This window comes from Pleuronectes platessa, chromosome 17 (genome assembly GCF_947347685.1).
Source record: "Pleuronectes platessa chromosome 17, fPlePla1.1, whole genome shotgun sequence".
Taxonomy (NCBI): Eukaryota; Metazoa; Chordata; class Actinopteri; order Pleuronectiformes; family Pleuronectidae; genus Pleuronectes; species Pleuronectes platessa.
Window position 1 is genome coordinate 21,536,594 of NC_070642.1, and position 21,896 is coordinate 21,558,489.

Here is a 21,896-nt window from a genome sequence, read left to right on the forward strand (position 1 = left end):
GCTCAACCTGCTGCCATAATTATTTTATTGTGTTTTAGGCTAATTTCATACTTTTAATGTGAAAGGGCAGCAAACATTTCCTGTAAACATTTCCTGAAACTCTGTCTGGAATAATTTAAAAAACATTTTACTTCCATGAGCCAGTTGGAAAAGGTTTGTATTATAATATTTTAGATGAGACCAAAATATGAAATAGATTATAGTGATGAATGGAGGTAAGTTGTGAATTGTTTATAATATATATATATATTTTCTCTATCATACTGTGTCTTGTAAAAATGACAAATGATGAAATAAACAAATAAGTCAAATCTGCTGTTTTTTGTCTTCTTGAAGATCTTCTTTTGTTTATTTACAACGAGGGATATTTATCTACATCTTAACATTTAGGAAAACATTTTGGTTATTGGGTAATAAATAAATAAAATAAAAATATAATGACACATAGTTTTAAAGAACCATAGAAATGAACTGAAATCTGTTTATGTACCTTTTTGTACTAAACATCTTTTTTCAGTATCCTATAGATACATGTAAGGGCTCAAAATCTGTATGTAAAAATATATTTGAAATACATTCAATCTATAAATCTAAACAAACAAAAATCCAAACACTTAAAAGTCTGCATGTAAAAACCTAAACATCTATATAAAACCAGAACATACAGTATATGTAAAAAAAACAGACACCTTAAATCTCTATGTAAATTAAAAACCAGTTTGAATATAATTTCCCAGTGTTACCAGCAGGTTATAACGTTTGAAACGATTAAACAGAGAGAGTTGATATCTGGTTTCTAGACAGTAGGAGTGACCTCATCAGTCTTTCTGTATTCAGGTGTTTATTTGATATGAACCTGATTTCAAACTGTTTTACTGAGATGTTTTAAATTCATGACATGAACCAACATCATCAAGCATCACGTGATAAAGGCACGACGTTTAAAAACTCTGTCATTTAAACTTTATGTAACAAAACGCATTTACATATTAAACACACAATAAACTCTGAAGCACACACACACACACACACACACTATACACATTAGTTCCTCTAACTGTCAAAGTCAAAGAAACCTTTGGATTCAGAGACGTCATCCTGAGAGAGAAACAGAAAGCAGCAGAGGAATTCGTTTTTTCAGAATTATCATTTTTCAACAGACTCACTAAAGATAGAAAATGGACGGACGGATGGAGAAAGGTTCAAACCTCACAGAAGAGGTGGAGGAGAGAGCTGCAGCGGGAGCAGCAGAGGTCAGTGGGAGGAGGGCAGGCCGCCGCACCACCGCCCGATGAACTTGATGACGTCCTGACACTCTGGACTGTGAGTGGTCTGCGGGGGAGGAGCAACACAAACAGCGACCAATCAGAAAGCAGCTTAAACATCAGAGCAGGAAGAACCAATCATCAATTAATCATTTAACTGAATAATACAGGGAAAACATTATCCAAGATAAAAATATATAAAATAGCAGATTCCCGCCTCCTGAGTTTCTTTCTTTTCATCGGAACCTGAACAAAATACGACATCTTGGTTCTGGGACATTAAAACACCGTCACAGCGTCTCCTCGTCTGTCCTCACCTTGGTGGCCATGTCGAATTTGTCCCAGTCGTCCTTGTTCGCTGTTTTTCCCACAGACGCAAAGTTGATCCCATTGCTCAGCACTGGGTAGCCTGCAGGCAGGAAGACCAGGAGGGGGCGTGTTCAAGCATCAAAGTGGGAACACGATCCCTAACAGTCAGATTATTGTCCTGTGTGTGTGTGTGTGTGTGTGTGTGTGTGTGTGTGTGTGTGTGTGTGTGTGTGTGTGTGTTACCTGTGAGCACACAGGGCAGTGAGCGCTGGCCGGTGTTTGCGTCCACCAGCGACGCGACGTAGGAGTTCCTCTCGTCTCGGGGCAGAAGCTGCTTGGTGTGATCCATGCAGGCCGACAGCAGCAGGTTACGGATCTCCTCCCGCTGAGCTTCCTGCAGACACACAAAGTGACAACCCACATGAAACACCAGGTTGTCAGTGAGCCGTGTTTCTGATTGGACAGCTCATCATCCTGACCACAGTCCCTGACGATGTGTGTGTCTGGTGAACAGAGACAAAGACGTACGTTGATGCAGAGCTTGGTGGGAACTGGAACTTCCACTGGGATGTCTGTGTCGCGGAAGTCCGAGTAGTTGAGGTCGTCCACCGTCCCCTCTTCAATAGCCTGGAGACAGGAATCAACCAATAAGAGATGAGGACAGGTTCCTCCTCTGAGGTTGTGTAGCTTCTAGAAACTGTGTAGATCTGAATCATATAGATTTAATGAGGCTGTGACACTCACATCACACAGATCCATGAAGTGGTTCAGGAAGATGAAGGACATCGTCTCCCAGCCGGCGGCCTGCAGCCACGAGAAAACATTACAGCCAATCAAACTGATCTTTGATTCTCATCTTGTGATTTTTAACTTCCTGTGATGCAGAAGACCATAAAGATGAGCTGTAGAGGAAGAGGCTGGACTCACCTTGCAGAACAGACCGGCCTCGTAGAAAGCTTTGTCTGCAGGAATGAGCTCAGTGTGACGCAGCAGAGACGTGGACAGTTTGGCTGCTACGCTGACCTGAGAACACACAACTGTCCTGTTACAGATACACAACAAATAAACCAACAAACAAACTCACAGACGGACATGAACAGGACCTGTGTTAGTGGAGTTTATGATTTAATGTGATTATGCTCATTCAAATACCAAGAAGCAGGTGAACAGGAAGAACGAAGCTTCCTGAAATCCTCTTTGAGCCTTTCTGTGATTTTGTGTTTTTGTGTATTTGTGTTTTTGTGTTTCTGTGTTCTTGTGTTTCTGTGTATTTGTGTTTCTGTGTTTCTGTGTTCTTGTGTTTCTATGTATTTGTGTTTCTGCGTTCTTGTGTTCTTGTGTTCTTGTGTTTTTGTGTTTTTGTGTTTCTGTGTTCTTGTGTTCCTGTGTTTTAGTGTTTTAGTGTTTTTGTGTTCTTGTGTATTTGTGTATTTGTGTCTCTGTGTGTACCAGCTGCTCCACTCCTCTGGCGGCGGCCCGGGCAGCGTAGTAGTGAGCGATGAGCAGCATCTGGCTGAAGTCCTCGTGAGCCGGGGAGTTGGCCTTGGCCGACTTGGACACGTTCTCGCTCTGAGATCAACATGAAGAACATGAACAGGTTGGAGTTTGAACTCTCTCTCTCCGGTCTGAGCAGTAAACATGGTTGTGTTGTGACGCACCAGCTGCAGGAGGAAGTTGCGGAGGTCGGCCCACAGGCGGTACGACTCCGGCCGGTCGGTGTCCGGCAGGTTGATCAGATCCAGGAACAGACGATTGTAGATGTTGAAGTTCTGACGGGGTAAAAAAGGATGAAATGCATTTAGCTTCATCTCTTTAGTTTTAGTGTGGTTGTGTTGTAAAAGAAACACAAGTGTGTGTGTGTGTGTGTGTACCTGCGGGTTGGGCGGCACCCCGTGCTGCAGGTAGAGCTGCAGAGCGGCCGGAGCGTCGCCCTCCTTGATGAGGTCGGTGGCGTACAGAGCCACGTACTTGTGGAGGATCTTAAAGTTCTGAACACGACACAGAGACGAGGACGAGGAGCTCAGACAGATTCCAGACACAACACAGTTCACACAGATTGACACGGAGGAGGTTTGTGGGACGTTGGCAGAGCGGAGAGGAGGTTCTGAAACGTTTGAATCCAGATGCAACATGTGGTCGGTACCTGTTTGGAGGCTGTGCTCAGACATTTCTCCCACTGGCCTTGTTTCGCGTACAGGTCCAGAGCGGCCATCGGGTCCACATGCACCAGCTGCACAGGGTCATACAAAGAAGTATTACACAGTATTATATAGTATTACACAGTATTAAACAGTATTATACAGTATAAAACAGTATTAAACAGTATTATATAGTATTAAACAGTATTATATAGTATTAAACAGTATTATACAGTATTATATAGTATTATACAGTATTATATAGTATTATACAGTATTAAACAGTATAACACAGTATTATATAGTTTTAAACAGTATTAAACAGTATTATACAGTATTATATAGTATTAAACAGTATTATATAGTATTAAACAGTATTATACAGTATTATATAGTATTATACAGTATTATATAGTATTATACAGTATTAAACAGTATAACACAGTATTATATAGTATTAAACAGTATTATATAGTATTAAACAGTATTATACAGTATTAAACAGTATAACACAGTATTATATAGTATTAAACAGTATTATATAGTATTAAACAGTATTATACAGTATTACTGTGTGTGATTTTACTCACAGAATCCACTTTCCCGTGATTCTTAAGATGCTCTTTGTACTTCTGGTCCACGTATTCTTCATACCTGCACAGAGTATGAGGGATCAGAGATGTGTGTGTGTGTGTGTGTGTGTGTGTGTGTGTGTCTGTGTGTGTGTGTGTGTGTGTGTGTGTGTGTGTGTGTGTGTGTGTGTGTGTGTGTGTGTGTGTGTGTGTGTGTGTGTGTGTGTGTGTTTTCTACCTGGGCTTCAGCTCCTTGGCGATCCTCTTGGCCTTGTTCCACTCTTCGCCCTCGATGAACACGTCGATCGCCTCTTTGATCAAGTCCATGTTTAAATACAGCTCGGCGGCCTGGATCAGGAAAAACACACAAAATCAGGAAATGATCAACGACAAAAATCCGAGGTTGACACACACAACACAATTTGTTCAACCTATAGATTGATAGTGTGTGTGTGTGTGTGTGTGTGTGTCTCCACTCACAGCTTTGTAATTCCCCAGGTGTGCGAGTCGCGGCCCGACCACCTGAATCACCTCCACCGCTCGATCTCCACTCAGGAACTTCACTGACAGTTCTGCTGCCTGGAAAACACACACATGCAAAAACAACAAACACACTTAATTCTACACGTCAAACAACAAGATTTCATTAAACTGATGATAACAGTCTAACGTGCGTCGTCCTCCTCTCTACAGGAAGTGACCTATTGATCCCTGTCGACCTCTTTCCCCCATCGAACTCCACTGGGAGGCCAAACGTTCAAATTCCCAGTAGGGGGCTAGAAAACAAACACCCATCGATCTCCGTGACCTCTTGACCTTTTCCTCCGGCAGTCCGAGCGTCCATTCAGATTTCAGATGATCGGATCTCCGCGGCGCTCGAGTCGATAACTCAGTGTTTGCTGTGCAGCTCCGAGCAGAATAGGATCTATTGATATCTGGTGACACGGTGACCTTCGTCCCTCCTGCAGCATCATGGGAAATCTCCTCTTTCTATTCATCCACCGCAGTGATGGATAGAAGAAGAAGCTAATAACAGATTCTGTTTATTAATCTTCAGCTAGTATCGTCCAACAGCTGCAGGTCGCCTCCTTTCCTTTTTGTTTTATTGTGACGACCCCTCAGACTCATCTCGACCCGCGAATATTAAAAATATGAAATCAACTTTCATCAGAGAGGAAACTGAGACTTGTTGTTACCTTCAACCAACACTTCACCATCAGCTCCGTGTTGGAGTCGTCCTTCACCTTCAGGTAGCACTCCACGGCCCGGGAGTGCTCCCCCGACTGCTCCCACTCCCTGGCCTGCTCCAGCAGACTGTCCACCCCCCTGGAAGCAGCAGCAACACACACACACAGACACACACACAGAGACACACACTGTCAGATGTTTAAAACAAAGCAGGAGTAATGCTCGTAATGAGAAAAGAGCATTTTTAACATCAGTTTCCTTGATTTCTCAGATATTCATTCATAGATTTGTAGAAGTTTAGAGAACTGGTATTTATGAGTGTTTAATTTAACAGTAGCTTCATAAAAGTTTATTTATTTCTCCACCTTTTTGTTCCAGATTTCTGTTCTTGACAGATTTCGGTCTCTAGAAGTCTCGTCTGTCAGTAAACTGGCTGCTGGAGAGAAACTGGGAATCTTCACACTTGAACTGGTTTGAACTCCGGAGGAATAATTCAGTGTTTTCTCACTTTAACGCTCTTCATCGCCCGTTTCCACTGGCAACTTTTGATGTTTTCTCCCACAGGTCATTAAAGAGGGAGAAGCACTGGGAGGAGGATAAGAGCTGCCTGCTGCTGGTTTCGCTGGCTAACGAGCTTCTCCTTACTGGGAGCTTCGTGGTTTGGAACCACACAAGAGCGAGTGTTTAATAAAGCATCAAACCGATTCTCTGTGCATAGATTATTCTGGCGGCTGAGTGCAGCGGAGAGAAATCTCCCGAACAACCCAACAGGCCAACAAATTCTAAAACACACTCGTCCCGCACGGAGCAAACTTATGATTCCTCATTATGAATCACGTTAACGAGGCGTTTGGCTTCTGCTGAGACGATAACAGGTTCAAGATAAACTGATCCACACGTTCACGGCTCTCTGGAATCTCACCGGACTCCTTTTTTGGAGGACTCCCTCTCGTACTCCTCCTGGAGCGCGGACAGCTTGAAGGGGAGGTACTCCTTACAGATGCGCATGGCATCACTCCACATATCTGCTTCCTGAGGAACACAGAACAGTAGAACATGTGATCTGGAATATGACAACATCACGAGTCCCTGACGTAAAGTTTCAGTAGAATCAAACTTCTTCCTCGTTGTTTCTCAAGCTTTGTTTACCTTGTAGTAGTTGACGACCAGCTCGGGTCTCTGGGCTCGGAGCAGGAAGCCCTCGGCCTTCTGGAAGTCTTTCTGTTCAAAGCAGCACTTGGCTTGGCCGACCAGGATCTCAGAGACGCTCTCTGGATCGAAGCCCTCGGCCACCCGCTGCGCGCTGGCCCAGTCCTTGTTGTGGACGTACCTGGAACACGGTTCACACACATGAGCTCCAAGTCCCAGGGAAGTGAACTCATGATTCAGCTTAGTGCTTAAAGTAGGAACAGGAACTTTGAACAAGTTGAGCGTCAGAGATCTTTCATCATCTTCCTCAGGACTCACATGGAAACAGCTTCTTTGGGTTTTCCTCCTTTGATAAACTCATTCTCGGCTTCAGGAAACTTTCCCTGGGAAACGAAACCGTGGCAGAATTCTTAATTAACAATATTTACGAATAAGAATGTTTGTCAACTCACGGTCACTAAGGAAAATAGACTTTAAATCAGAATGGATTTTAAACGGGGGGGGGGTTACCTCGTCCTCCAGGTACATGCCATGTTTGAGGTGGATCTCAGGAATCTTCTCTTTACATGCGAGTCGGGCCAAGTCGAAGGCAAAGTCAAACGAGCTGGAGACAAGAGGAAGAGCAGAGAATCTATAATCCAGAACTTACTGTGTGATTTATAAACACATAATATATCTTAGCTTATTAAAGCCAGCACATGTTCCCCTCTGGTTGTCGTCCTGTTAAATGTTGTGTGTTGTGTTGTGTTGTGTCGTGTCGCAGCTCACAAGTTATTCAACGCGGTCTCGATGCCGTTTTCCAGGAGGCCGAACTTGTTGAGCAGTTTGACGGCCGCCTCCCCCCCCAGGCTGCGGGCCCACAGGTAGGCCACCTGCTTCTGGAGCCCGCCTCCTCCGTGGCTCTTTGCCACCTGTCACACGCGGCACAGGGGGGAAACGGACGGGGTTTATTTAGATCGTCACCGGTGTGATCGAACACACATCCACACAGAAGCAGCAGAGGGAGAGTGTGTGTGTGTGTGTGTGTGTGTGTGTGTGTGTGTGTGTGTGTGTGTGTGTGTGTGTGTGTGTACCCTGTAAGCCTCCTCCCACATGTCGTTCACTCGGTACATGTTGACGGCAGCTTTCATGTCTTGAGCCTCGATGAAGTGATGCTCGGCCTCTGAGAACCAGGACTCGGCCTCAAACTCCTACAGGAAACATTTACATGTTACATATCAACATGAATGAACACACGTGTGTGCAATGCACCACTGACACGTCCTGGGGACCGGTGGATCGAGTCCGGTGGAGCGAGTCCGGTGGAGCGCGGTGTGCCTCACCTTGGCCAGGAGCAGGTGGGTCTCGCTCAGCAGGTCGGGGTGATGCTTGGCCACCATGCGAATCACATCATCGAACATGCGGTTCTTCTTGTACATGGTGATGGCGAGGTCCGGCTGGTTCACGGTGGTAAACAGCCTGTATGCACACACACACACACACACAGACACACACGGACACACACGGACACACACAGACACACACACATGAGATATCTGACGTTCCACCTCAAAATGGGAAAACATTGGAAAAGGATGTTATGAGAATTGAGAAGCTTTAGTGAATCTGTCTTGATATAACAAGGAATCGTCTCCTTTCCCTCAGTCAGATGTGTTTCTGTTGTTTCTCTGGATCTCAGGTCACAGATTTCTTCTCAGTCAGTTTCACCTCGACTTCATTTTCCAGCCTCGAGCCGCCGGTGACGACACAAACGATATAAATATCAACACACAGACGAGCACTTACCGCTCGGCCTCTTTGAACCTCCCGTCTCCCTCCAGCTCCTGAGCTCTGCTCACGTACTGAGCCACCACTTCCTCCTCGGTCATGCACGTCACTGCCAACTGCACACACACACACTTCTTTTTGTCAAGCATATTTATCATCACAACACATCATTATTAAATCTGATGTGTAGGAGATGAAAAGTGATGAATATGGTGATTTCTCTCAAAGGTTTAATTCAGTTAATTGAATTCTACACATTGTGTGTTTGTGTTCCACACCGACCTTATGAGCCTCCTCCCAGCGTCCTGCTGTGGTGAACATCTCCACCGCCTCTTTTATTTGACCTCCTTTCACAAACAGTTGTTCTGCCACCTACAGGCCATGAAACACAGAGAACATGCTGTTAGAAAACAAGATGAGAGAATCTGGATCGAGTGAGTTAACCTGTGGTTCCTTAAGGAGCTGGATGGAACTCGGCCGAGGTTTGAGTTCCACTGAGTGTTTCAGTTTGAGTTGAAGAGACGCTGCACTCATGTGTTTCTTGAGCTGTAAACTAAATTATATAACTGCTCTTTGATGTTGAAATCACACAATCACCTTGTCAATCATAATTAATATATCCAGAGAAGATATGAAGGAAGTGTGAAGATGGAACCTGGAGGCAGAAGCTTCCATTGAGCTCCACCTGTAACCACAGCGTCTGTGCTGCTGGTTCCTTCTGATTCAATAAAAAGTTTAGTCATGGTTATTGTTTCCACTGAAGGCACGCGCCCTCCTTCATTGTTTTAGTTTTCACTTTCCTGCATCTTGCCTGAGCTGGAGAGCAAAGAGCTTGTTATCTTAATTACTTTCTGTGAATCTGCCCGTGGAGCAAACAGACGAGAATAGCCTGCTGCTATTTTCAGAGGCTGGCAGTGTGCGGAGGCTGTTTGGCTGAGCTGAGCTCATCAGAATAGGAAGGGCGCACTGTGCTATCATCTCTCTGCCTCTTCCCTCCGCTTTGTATCCATACCAGCTTTCTCTCTTTCTCTTCCGTCCTGTATTTCTGGTGAACTATTTTTAAAAACCGTCCAACTTGTCATTTTCGCCAACGCACCTCGAGCAAACGGCCCACGCTGCTCCACAGAGACGCCACCAAGTGGATCCTGAGCTCCCTCTTTAATTTAGCAGTGTGTGTGTCTGTGTGTGTGTGTCTCATGGGTGACTGTATATGTCCCTGAGAGATATGCCCAAAACACCAGCCAGTGGCACAATGTCACTGCCCTCATCATCCCTCAGGCCTGTGTGGTGATCAGGGAACAAACCTCCTGAGACGTGTGTCACAGGAAAACTCAGATTTACAGAAGTTACCACGACTAACATGCATCTCATAGATTGACATATTGGAAAAATGGAAAAGAAAACACTAAATAAACCCAATAAAAAGTATAACACATCATTATAGGCGAAGCTAAGATAAGATGAAACTGCTCCAAGGTGTGACTGAGCGACTCTGGTTCAGGAAGGAAACTTCACATTCATCTTCTCTATTGACGTTTTAGAAAATCCTTATAAAAATAATTTAAAGCCTGGAACCAGGTCGAGCAACAACAACATGAATCAAAAACATAAAACATTTGACTCAGAGCTAAATAAATGATTGGAAAACACAAATAGAGGCAGAGGAACAACATATCCCAAAAACCACTGCAACTTCTTCTAAACAACTTTACTTTGTTGTTAATATAGCGGCGTAATATATTGTAGTTTGCGTCTCTTATCTTTGTACATAAGGTTCATATAGTTTTTCCTCGTCCCTAAAAAAAGGTGTACACGTATTGTAAAGCAGAACCATCCGTTCGATTTGGGCCTTTCAGCGTAATGTTCACTTCTTCTTCTGGTACTTGATGAATATCTTATAGGCACCTCGTCCTCGTTGCCACTATCTCACCTCATATTCCTGAACGGAGGCGTAGTACTGAGCGATCTTCACGTAGTACTTCCCGACCGCGGCGTCCTCCTGCTGCTCCAGGATGTAGAGCGCCTTCTTCCACTGGCGAGCTGTGATGGCCGCCTCGATGGCCTTCAGGGAGCAGCTGAGCAGACGAGGAGATATTAATACAAACGTGTGAACTGTGCATGTCCGGCTTCGCTCGGGAAGTTATAATTAATAAAGTTAACATCCTGCAGATATTTGTGGCTCCAGAGCTGCAGGTTATAGATCTGCTGCTGCTACTCAACCATAATGATGATGATTTATATTTGCCTATTATTTCTTATCAGCTGTTATTATAAATAAGAAAAGATTTCATAGGTTAGGGTTATTTTATATGTCTGACTGTGCTCAAATAAAACTTTCCCTGGTCCCTCTCTCTCCTCTCTCCTCTCTCTCTCTCTCTCTCTCTCTTCCTCTCTTTCTCTCTTTCTCTCTCCTCTCTCTCCTCTCTCTCCTCTCTCTCCTCTCTCCCCAGTCTGGCTGCAGACTACCTGTCTCTATTTTAGTATTCTCTGGGACACAACTATCGCCATATTTAAAGACGTCTCATCTAAATCTCTTTTTTGCTGATTTAAAGAGTTGTGGGTCATCGCTGTTGGATTGTGTTTTTTACAATCTGTCCGTCCATCTGTCCATGTGTTTGTCTTCTCCGTCCTCTCTCTCTCTCTCTCTCCATCCCTCCTCTGCCACCACATACCCGGCTTCAATGAAGTGGTTGATGGCGGCGTCCATCTGTTTCTGCTGGACCAGGCAGTCCCCCCAGTCCTCCTCCAGTTTCACCACCTTGGCAGGGAAGGCGAGGCGAGCCAGCTCCACCGCTACAGGGAGCACGGAAGAGAAACGTCATTCGCTTCTTTGCAAATATGTAAAGAAACACAGATTGTGTTTGTTGAAGGGAAATAGACAAGCGGCAGAACTGCTGATTTACCTTTTCTGAAGGTGCCTCCTTTGCAGTAGCACTCCAACGCTCGCTGGTTGTTCCCGATCCTGTCAAACATGTCTCCGGCCTTTAGAAGACAAAGGCAAAATCCAAGTATTATGACTAATTCAGATATTGGGGACATTAAACAACAATTCACATGAAAAGGTGAAGAGTATGTGTAGGAAACAACGTATAAATGATAAAGATGGAGATTTAAATCCTCTTACCCTCTCATGAAACTCTCCTCTGATCAGCCCAGCGGCGATGCGGCTGCCGGTGTCGTTGCTGACCTCCGGCTGGCTGATGGCGAGGCGGGCAGCTTTAGCCGGGAGCCCGGCCTTCATATAGAGGTTGATCGCCCCCTGGACGTCTCCCTGACTCTCCTTCAGCTCGCCGGCCTTCTCGTCCTGACCCGTCTCCGTCAACCACTGGTAGTAGTTCCCACGCAAGGTCTCCAGCTCCGGGTGACCCTGCAGCCATTTTGGATCCATTTAAGTTTCTACATAAGGTGAAATGCTTAAAACACCATCGATGATTCATAATTTAGACCGAGGGTCTTCGAGTGTTTCAGGCCAAGGAAAAACTGATGGAGAGATGGAGCAGGGACCCTCTACTTTATATTTTGTTTAAATTGTGTTTTATATTAAATTGGGCCTAGTGCCATGTATAAACATAGCTACCCTGTTATTGTGCATTCAAAACTAAGCTATTCGAATATAACACGGGTTCATATATTCATGTTTTTATTTTAAACATACATGTAGAAGAGACAGTGAATCATCAAGCCACCTGTGGTCAGCACACATACTCCCACATTAGTGAGATGTCGGACCCTGATGGGCGGCACACAACTTATCTAACCCTGGACGGATGGAGGTTGTCAGGCAGAGGGTCAAATCAGCCTCTCAATATGTTGGATGCATGTTAATGTGTATTTAAAGACATTTAAATTTGTGGAAAATAAATTAAAAAAATTTAAAAAATTAACATTTCGCGACCCCCCTGCAGTACCTCTGCGGACCCCCTAGGGGTCGCGGACCCCCTGTTGAAGACCTCTGATTTAGACGATAACTAAAGTTATGTTTAGTATTTGGTAAAAATAAGAAATATGAGGAAGCAACTTTGAGAAACAGGGTTAGGGTTATGGTTTTTGAAATCAGGTATTTTTTAAATCAGTTTTCTGATTTTTGACAGAATGATTTATTATTGAAAACTTGTTTTGGGGTCTGATCTAAATGACGCTGAGGTCAAACGTCTTCAGAAGAAGAAGGCGGGACTTAGCAGCTCATGTGGAGCCCAGTCAGAGACTCCTGTCACCTTAGCTTTAGCCACAGCGATGCAGTCGTCCCACATGTGCAGCTCCTGGTACATCTCGATGGCTTCATCCACGGCATCCTGCAGGAAACAGGAAAACACGTGACTTCAATCTGAAGGAGTATTTATAACCACAAATACAACTTGTACAGTGTGATGCTGACAAATCATGTTGTGTGACTGACCTGCTCCGTGTAGTGTCCCTCCGCCAGTTCAAAGTCTTTGTCCAGCATGGCCATGTTGGCCTGGACCTGGTAGAACGACGTCCCATCTCCGTCCTTCTCACAAACAGACACAAACACACACACACACACACAGACACACACTGAGTTCTCACTTTGTACAAACAGCGAAAAAAGAGTTGGAGTAACTTCCTTATGTACATTTAAAAGCAATCACTCATAATCCACCAAGTGAATATTCATTCCAGTGGAGACGCTTTTCTATTCCCACCACGAGAAGCCTACATCTTTAAAGCAAATAGTTAATTATTCAGGATTTGCTGAGTGAAAATTGCCAGATTTAAAGCGACTGTGTGGAATATTAATAATCAGCATCACCATCTTAACTGGTATGTGTTTGGCCAGGGTGGGGGTGTCAGGGTGGGGGTGCGCTGAGGGTTAGAAAACGAACCATCTCACTGGACACCTTGTCTGCAATCTGGTTGGTTTGGTGCAGGAACCGAAGTGTGGAGACGTCGCCCAGTGCAGCGAAACACCTAGAGAGAGAGAGAGAGAGAGAGAGAGAGAGAGAGAGAGAGAGAGAGAGAGAGAGAGAGAGAGAGAGAGAGAGAGAGAGCAAATGATTTAGCAGGAGAGAAAGATTAGAGAGGAAGAAACACAACGGAGGAAACATCGACTGCAGTGAAGGTTGAAGGAAACACTTTGAAAAGCCGTTCACTTAATGAACAGAGATAAATTAGAGCGTTTGTCTAATTAGCCTTTGGATTCGCTGCAGAGTGAAGAGACAGATCTCATGAGCAACTCCCTCTGAACAGTTGCATCAGATTAATGAACAAGTCATGGAAATAAGAAAAGTTTAAATATATATATATATATATATATAAAACTCTGTGCGACTCTTTCTCACTCATTAACATGATCCTCTCCAGACAAAATCATTTCTCTCCCCGATTTCAGCAGTTATGCAAATCAAGCCAAGGCCTAACGAACGGAATATGCATTATTAATGACAGAGAATTTAAATTTGAAAAAGTTTCTCAAAACAGAGAGAAATAAAGATGGAGAGAGAGAGAGAGAGAGAGAGAGAGAGAGAGAGAGAGAGAGAGAGAGAGAGAGAGAGAGAGAGAAAATGCTTATGATAGAAATTTAAATTTAAAAAAACCGTTTCAGACGATTAATGAGGTTTGAGGAGAAGGTCAGATGAGGACGCAGCTGTGTGTGTGTGTGTGTGTGTGTGTGTGTGTGTGTGTGTGTGTGTGTGTGTGTGTGTGTGTGTGTCTGTGTGTGTGTCTGTGTGTGTGTGTGTGTTTCATTCCAGGTCAGGAAGGTGCCCTTGTTGTTCTTCATTCTCTCCAGGCCCAAAAGATAAGTCGCAGTTACAATGAAGACCGATAAAGAATGTAATTAACTCAGAGGCACTAACGTTAGGTTGAAAGGACTTTGTGTGTGTCTCTGTGTGTGTGTGTGTGTGTGTGTGTCTCTGTGTGTGTGTGTGTGTGTGTGTTGCTGACCTCTCTGCGATGTGGAGCTGCCGTGCATTCAGAGCCAGTCGGCTGAGCTTCCTCCACATGGCTTCAGACTCTGGTGACACCTCCAGAGTCTCGAGGAAAGCTCGCGCTCTGCAGAGACACAGACAGACACAGAAACATGAGGGACGGATGGACTACGTCTCCCTGCTGACGGGGGAGAGCTGGAGAATCCCTGGGGCATCGAACCTGTGACCGTTAACAAGGTTTCTGTTGCTCTGAACTCACCTGTCATAGTCTCCATCATCGACAGCCGTATCAAACTCAATGAGGCCCTCGTCCAGCGTGTAGGACACCGTGTTGACGCCCTCCATCACGATCACGTCCGTCTTTCCTTCAACTCTCTCCAGGTCCACGATGTCCCCCTGAGGAGGAGGCACAGTGGAGAAAGTGGGACTAAGTCACTTTGAGTCTCTGAAGAGAATCCTGAGGGACGTTGTGCAGCTGCTGAACTCATAAACTTGTCCCCTTCCAGTAGACTTCATGTAACTTATAGAGTTGTCTCCACAGGTTCTCACCTTGATGGGGAACATGGTGATGCTCTTGGGGCTGTCGATGTTGTACCAGATGCAAAGGTTTCCTCGGTTCTGTGCCACCACCACATCGCTGCCCGGCACCCACTGGACGTACGGGCAGAAGCTCAGCACCGTGGCCTTGTGTCCCGACTCGATGTCGTACAGGTGGAGCTGAGGAGGAACGAGCACAGAGAGACAGAGGATTCAGGATCTGGACCTCTACACCACCTGGTGAAGAAGAGCTGGAGCGATACCACTCGCAGGATGGAGACACGTTTATGCTCTTTTTCCTGAGAACATAAGCGAGACAGATTTATTCTTATTCTCTGTCCAGGACCTCGACAGTTTACGTTCTTGTAGAAAGTGGATTCATTTCCACCAGGGCCACGTGAACACTCAGTTGAGATTATGTAGATTCTATAAGCTGCAGTAGCTGTCGCAGCACTTAGTACGTGTGTGTGTGTGTGTGTGTGTGTGTGCATGAGACAACGCCCGCTGCTGTAATCAGCTTCCTTAATATCGGCCCCCCCACACTTTTTTAATAATGCTCTTTCTCCAGTTTGGCCCCGCAGCTCAGCCAACTTTTAATTCAGTGAGGAGGAGCCGCCTGTTGATAAGTTCACATCAAAGAGACTTTAAATTAACGAAGCAGTTAATATAAAACTGCAGTTTTTTTTTATCGGTTCTTTCTGGAGGAGAATGAAATAGTTTGAATTTATTTTGCTCATACTGTCACTGATTGGTTGACACTGAATTATGTTTCCAACCACTTAACACACGGCTGTGATGTTACACAAACCAATTTTCATACAACTGAGCTGAAGATAATTTACAGCATTTTGTTAACCGAGTTAGAAAAGATGTCCTGTCCCACAAAGTTAACATTTCCTACTTCATGTCCTCATGTCCTCATGTCCTCATGTCCTCATGTTCCATTCAAGTGCAGAAAAACCCCTTAATACCACTGAGAGATTCACAACTACCAGAGCTGGACATGTCTCTGCCCCGGGGCTCACACATCATCACCGCGGGGCAACAACTGACCACACACCTTCCTGCCACTCACAACCGACAGACACACAACTGCTCCCATATTCATACCTCTTCTCAAATAATGTTTCCTTTGGAATATAAACCATGTTCACTTCCAGGCCATGTTGTCTTTAGACCTCACTCCACCACCCACAGGGTTTGATATTTCTCTCACTACATGTCAGATCCTCCTCTCGGCTCCGCCCTCGTCTCCTCACATTAGCTGACGCTTCATTCTCACCTGCAGCTTCTTGTCCCTGAACAACAGTTTGCGTCCGGTCTCATTAAGCTCCAGCCAGTCAATCTTGGAGTCGTGGCTGATGGTTCCCAGATTGTAGCCTCCGGCCAGGTCCACTGGGAAGGGGGGGGGGGGGGGGGGGGAGCATTGGGTTAATGGAGCAGCGACAGTGTGGCCACGTATGAAATTAAAATTCTATAATTAGCCATGATTCTTTTCTACAGTGTGAGAAGTTTCTCTCAATATATATCTGGGGTCAAGTTGTGTGAGGCCACAAGTTTGTCTACTGACTTTTGGACGTGGAATTTTTTATTAAAGCTTAGATTTGATCAAAGCTGCTTTTTTAAGATAAAAACGTTGTATAGTTTTGCTTTAAATTTGTGCCAGATACCCCAAATGTATTTTAGGATTTATTCTTTTGTTGGTGTGGGTTTGATTTTGAGGTTAATTTGTGTTTGGTTGTAATGTTGTTGGTTAAAGCTCAACAAGCAGCATCTCCTACGTGCTGGTTGTTCTGGTTTCTTCTTACCGATAGCGATGGTTTTCAGGTCGATCAGATACGCCAGCTTCTTGTTGTCCTGGACTCCTTTCTGCTTCCTCTCATTTATTCGGACACTGGACACACAAACACACACACACACTTTTAGAACGGAGCTGAAAAAAAAAAAAGACGAGGCTGTTCATCTCCCAGGATGCACCTGGAGATGAGGGCGAGCAGCCAGAGGCGAGGAGCCGTCAGGGGGCGCCGTGACACCTGCTCAACAGCCGCTGACCACTAGTGAGTCACTGAGGGGCCGTCAGTCCTGACAGGTCTGAACACATCAACATGGACGAGTGTCTCACAGACTCGTCCACAGACTCACTGCACCGACACCTACGCAGCTCAATGCACCCATCTAATGGACAGTAGAGGAAACACACGTGATCTGGACTGATCGCTGACTGTGGTCCAACTGCTTCATGGACTTGTTCTGAGATACTTCACTGTTGTTTTGGGTTATTAAGAAAGTCGGTTCAGGAAGAGGTGCAGAGGCTGGTGCACTGTGTCTCCTGAGATTCACTCCAGATCCACTATAACACTTAATAAGGATACAGACGATGGAAGTGAGGATTTATCTAAATTCAATTTAACTTCCCTCCAGTTGTTTTAGAACTATTAAAAAGATAACAACAGGTGATAAAGATGGGGTAAGCTAGGGGAGTAGGGAGATCTCTGACCAGTAATCCCCTTTATATGCTAATTAATCCCATTTATAAATAAAACACATGTATCATACACCTCAGACAACATCATGTAATCATTTGTGTGTCCTCCACTCAGAGAGACGAAGGGAAAACCTTTAAAACTGGCCCACGACAAAACCCACTGGCACTACTGGTTCAGAACAGAACCAGGACTGGACCCACCTGATGAGATGAGGGTTCATGAACTCGGTTCGGACGGATCCCAGGATGTCGTTGTTGTTGTACTCCACCAGACTCAGCTCCCCGGCATTAAAGATCATGCACACCTGCAAACCCAATGGATCATGGTACAACACACAGCTGAATAGGTGGAGTGGTGAAGGAACCCTGGTGAAGAACTGTGGTTCTACGAGATCATTAAAAAACGGTCTCACAATCTCTGTTTCGTGTTCACTCACGGTTTCATTTTCAAAGAAGAACTTTTCGTTTCCTCCAGAGCTGGGCCAGGGCACCTGAAGGAAAGAGGGAGTCATCAGTATCTGTCACAAGGGAACCAGTTTGAAACAGTTTTCGAGAGGAGGTGTGAAAGAAACACAGAAGTCCGACCTCACTGGAGTTACTGGTCTGCAGGTCCCTCAGCAGGAGAGTGTCGGACGTGTGAGCCACGAAGTAACGATCCTTTCCCATGATCTTCACGTCTCCGATCTCATAACCGTACTCGGACTTCAGGACCACCTGGGTTCCTGTGGAGAGGTTCCTCACGATCACCTGGAGGGGGGGGGGGGGGGGGGGACGAGAAGTTGTGAAGACAAACTGAACAAAACATTTCTAATGCCTGGCCCAGCATGTTCCTGTCTGTACCTGGCTCAGACCAACGTAGGTCAGCTCAAACTTGTTCTTATAGTTGGCTCTTCGCAGGCAGCAATCTAAAAGCTCCACTCCTCCACACAGGGTTCCCTGAAGAGACACACACAATCAAACAAATACACACAAAAGAAAAATGTAGTCTTTTTAGCCTTGCATCACATCACTTGATATCTTAGGAAGGAAGTGTTGTAAAGATGCTGAAATGACACATGTTACGTAAAAGTACAAGGTTGAAGTCACACTACGGATTCACACAATACAACTGAAGACAGATTTACCGCACAGAGACGGGATCCGTCTTTCTTCCAGGCCAAGCTGGTGACCGTGTACATGTTGCGAATCTCTTTAGGGTTTCCCTCGGCCCACACACTTCTCCTGGGATCCCAGTTAAACACCCGCACTCTGAAAAACATTAAACAAATGATCTGTGAGCCCACTTGTTGTTGCAGACAATGAGACGTGGCTCCATGTTTAAATATAAAATAAAAGAATGTCCCTTTGAGTGGACTGACCGGTCGTAGCTGCCGAACACAGCCGACTGTCCGCTGGGGCTGGTGGCAGCCACAGTGAACTCCTTCTCACTCTGGTCGCGGCTGTAGTCGAAGGTCTGCAGGATGTGACCCTCTCGGTCGTAGGCCACCACCTTCTTGTCACAGCCGCCCACCATGATGCTGTTTGAACCCCAGGCCAGGGCGTAGGGGGGGCACGGATGTTTCAACAGCTCGCCCTGTGTAAGAGTCACAGTGGAGGTGAGTTCAGAGGATAAAAACAAGGGGACTACAAGAGGAATACACGGAAATATCTAACTATAAAGTGTTTAATTAATGAAATATGCAAATGGCATCCAGTATGTTGAGCATATGATATAAGGTGAATATAGAGTGTGTGAGGCTGCGGGTACCTGAGACTCCCCAGGGACTTTATCAAAGAAGAAACGAGCTACTGTCCCGTTAGCATGACCCGACAGGAAGCCGTTACCAGTCACACTGAAACCCAACAGAGGTGTAAGTTATAACTTGGTAAAGAAACACATCAGACACAATGCTAGCTGGTCTTGCTTCTATATGAACATGATTCATGTGTTTACTTGGGAGCCAGGGAGATGACACAGGACTCGGTGCGGTACAACGTGGACGACTTGTTCGTCTGAGTATTCGCGAGACGAACCTACGGAAAGAGAGGAAAGAAAATGTCACTAAAAGGCAATAAAAACTTATAAAAGTTTCCTGGTTTCTTATGAGGGGATTGGACGTGTTACTGACTTACCTTTCCATCAGTCAAACCATAAACGATGACATGCTCTGCAGGCCACAGCAGGCAGGTCACAGCACTCTGAGATAAGATAAGATAAGAAGCAGTAGCAAGAGGACATCAGTAAATATAAAAAAAATGAAAATCCTGAGTGTGTATCTTTACTTACTGTCTGAACAAACTTGTGGCAGATGGCTTTCTTGTCACCCCTGCAGGAGAAGAGACCATCGATTGAAAATGTGTCTGACGCACAGAACAAAATCAGGTTTAATACGAAAAAGTTGAATCAGTCAAAAGGAAATTACCAATCCTCTCCGATCCTGTAGACAAAGATGATGTTGTCGGACTGGCCGATGGCGATTTTGGTGGAGTCCGGTGAAAACGCCATGTCATTGACCACATAGCTTTGTTTCCCGTACTGACAAAAAAAAACATTGTTAAATAACGGTTATTTGAGCAGACGCTGATGATGATCATTGTGAGCATTGTGTATTATGAGGTCTTCCACAGCTGTGAGGGTTTCACAGACACCCTGACGTGATGTGGACTGACGTCTCTCACCTTGGAGTCCACAGGTTTGGTGGAGAACTTGTCTCTTCTCTCTCCTTGCTCATCATAGAGCAGCACCACCCTGTCCACCGTGCACACGGCTAACCTGCTGTTGTTCGGTGCCCAGGCCATGCACGTCACCTTGGCAGCTCCCTCCTTCAAGGGGCAGAGAAGACAACGAGTTAGAGGTCATACAACCAGCCGACGATGACAAAGACGGACGAGTGGACAAGACAGGCAGGACAAAGGGCCAACGGCAACCTGGGGCTGGAGCTTCTGCTTCTTATGAAACAAATACAACCACAAAGAGGCACAGAGCGACCACAACAAGACGTGAAACAACCACAAAGAGGCACAGAGCGACCACAGCAAGACGTGAAACAACCACAAGAGGCAAGGAGCGACCACAACAAGAACACGTGAAACAACCACAAAGAGGCACAGAGCGACCACAACAACACATGAAACAACCACAAAGAGGAACAGAGCGACCACAAGAACACGTGAAACAACCACAAAGAGGCACAGAGCGACCACAACAACACATGAAACAACCACAAAGAGGCACAGAGCGACCACAACAACACATGAAACAACCACAAAGAGGCACAGAGCGACCACAACAAGACGTGAAACAACCACAAAGAGGCACAGAGCGACCACAACAAGACGTGAAACAACCACAAGAGGCAAGGAGCGACCACAACAAGAACACGTGAAACAACCACAAAGAGGCACAGAGCGACCACAACAACACATGAAACAACCACAAGGGGAACAGAGCGACCACAAGAACACATGAAACAACCACAAAGAGGCACAGAGCGACCACAACAACACATGAAACAACCACAAAGAGGCACAGAGCGACCACAACAACACATGAAACAACCACAAAGAGGCACAGAGCGACCACAACAACACATGAAACAACCACAAAGAGGCACAGAGCGACCACAACAACACATGAAACAACCACAAAGAGGCACAGAGCGACCACAACAACACATGAAACAACCACAAAGAGGTACAGAGCAACCACAACAAGACGTGAAACAACCACAAAGAGGCACAGAGCGACCACAAAAAGACGTGAAACAACCACAAAGAGGCACAGAGCGACCACAATCTACAAAGTTAATATCTGATTATCTAGGCCATAATCTGAAACTGACAAAAAATGTTTAGAGAGGTTGAAACTGTGTGTGTGGAAGATGGAAATAAAATAAAATATGTTTTGCATGATGAGGGAAATACAAAAACACAACTTTCAGAGTGTCAGAACCTTTTTGTTTTGTCCCAAACTACGTGCACCAGTTTTCCCAATTTACACAGTTTCAAACCTGGAAAACAAAGTGATGCACTGGGAGAACACTGACAAATTAGAAACTTGGATTATGTGTGAACGGTGAACGTAAACATCTGTATTTATAACAAACTTAACAGAGAATCAGTTCAGTCGTTTCAAAGCGAGTCTGACGAAGGCTCGTAGTTGTTTCGCGTCAGTTCTCATGGTTACTTTTTGCTCTGTAGCATTAGCACGAGCTCACTTTGTCTCTGAACGTACCTGCGGGGTCAGCAGCGTCTGCAGATGCTTCAGTTGCATCCTGGTTGTGTTCTACCTCCTCGTCCAGGTGAGAATCCGACCTGAGCCTCAGAGGAGTCGTTGGCTCTTCTTCAGCTAACAGCTAACAGCTAGCTGGCTCTCCAAGTAAACAAGCTCAGATCGCTCGTGGAGGCACTTCCGGTGGTAGCAGAACCAGCCTTTGATCTCACACTGTTCGGCGGAGTTGACTTTGATCTCACACTGTTCGGCGGAGTTGACTTTGATCTCACGCTGTTTGGCGGAGATGCCTTTGATTCCGCGCTGCATCTGCCTCGATGTCAACACAGCCTTAGTTACCGGCCGCTGCCCAGGGTTGCTAGGGCTGTGTGACGTCAACACAATGCGA

The 21,896-nt window shown here is 45.4% G+C and overlaps 1 protein-coding gene across 1 annotated transcript; it reads right to left on the minus strand.

The window, feature by feature from the left end:
- Nucleotides 1-43: 43 nt before the first annotated feature.
- ift172 (intraflagellar transport 172) lies at nt 44-21,876 on the minus strand. The gene is made up of 48 exons (XM_053445869.1): nt 21,512-21,876; nt 19,957-20,100; nt 19,701-19,813; nt 19,565-19,604; nt 19,411-19,476; nt 19,232-19,311; nt 19,046-19,130; nt 18,657-18,871; nt 18,423-18,546; nt 18,139-18,234; nt 17,884-18,045; nt 17,736-17,789; nt 17,500-17,603; nt 16,622-16,707; nt 16,096-16,208; nt 14,826-14,993; nt 14,536-14,672; nt 14,293-14,400; nt 13,233-13,317; nt 12,785-12,877; nt 12,603-12,680; nt 11,513-11,755; nt 11,292-11,370; nt 11,061-11,181; nt 10,319-10,463; nt 8,671-8,760; nt 8,407-8,504; nt 7,944-8,079; nt 7,695-7,811; nt 7,390-7,532; nt 7,132-7,225; nt 6,940-7,004; nt 6,622-6,802; nt 6,395-6,504; nt 5,481-5,610; nt 4,765-4,863; nt 4,523-4,632; nt 4,303-4,366; nt 3,718-3,804; nt 3,446-3,562; nt 3,233-3,343; nt 3,024-3,143; nt 2,502-2,597; nt 2,319-2,378; nt 2,103-2,201; nt 1,818-1,968; nt 1,583-1,674; nt 44-1,332 (listed from the first exon to the last, which is right to left on the minus strand). The coding sequence occupies exons 1-48, from the start codon at nt 21,548-21,550 to the stop codon at nt 1,255-1,257; spliced, it is 5,226 nt and encodes a 1,741-aa protein (XP_053301844.1). The 5' UTR covers nt 21,551-21,876; the 3' UTR covers nt 44-1,254.
- Between the last annotated feature and the right edge of the window lie 20 nt (nt 21,877-21,896).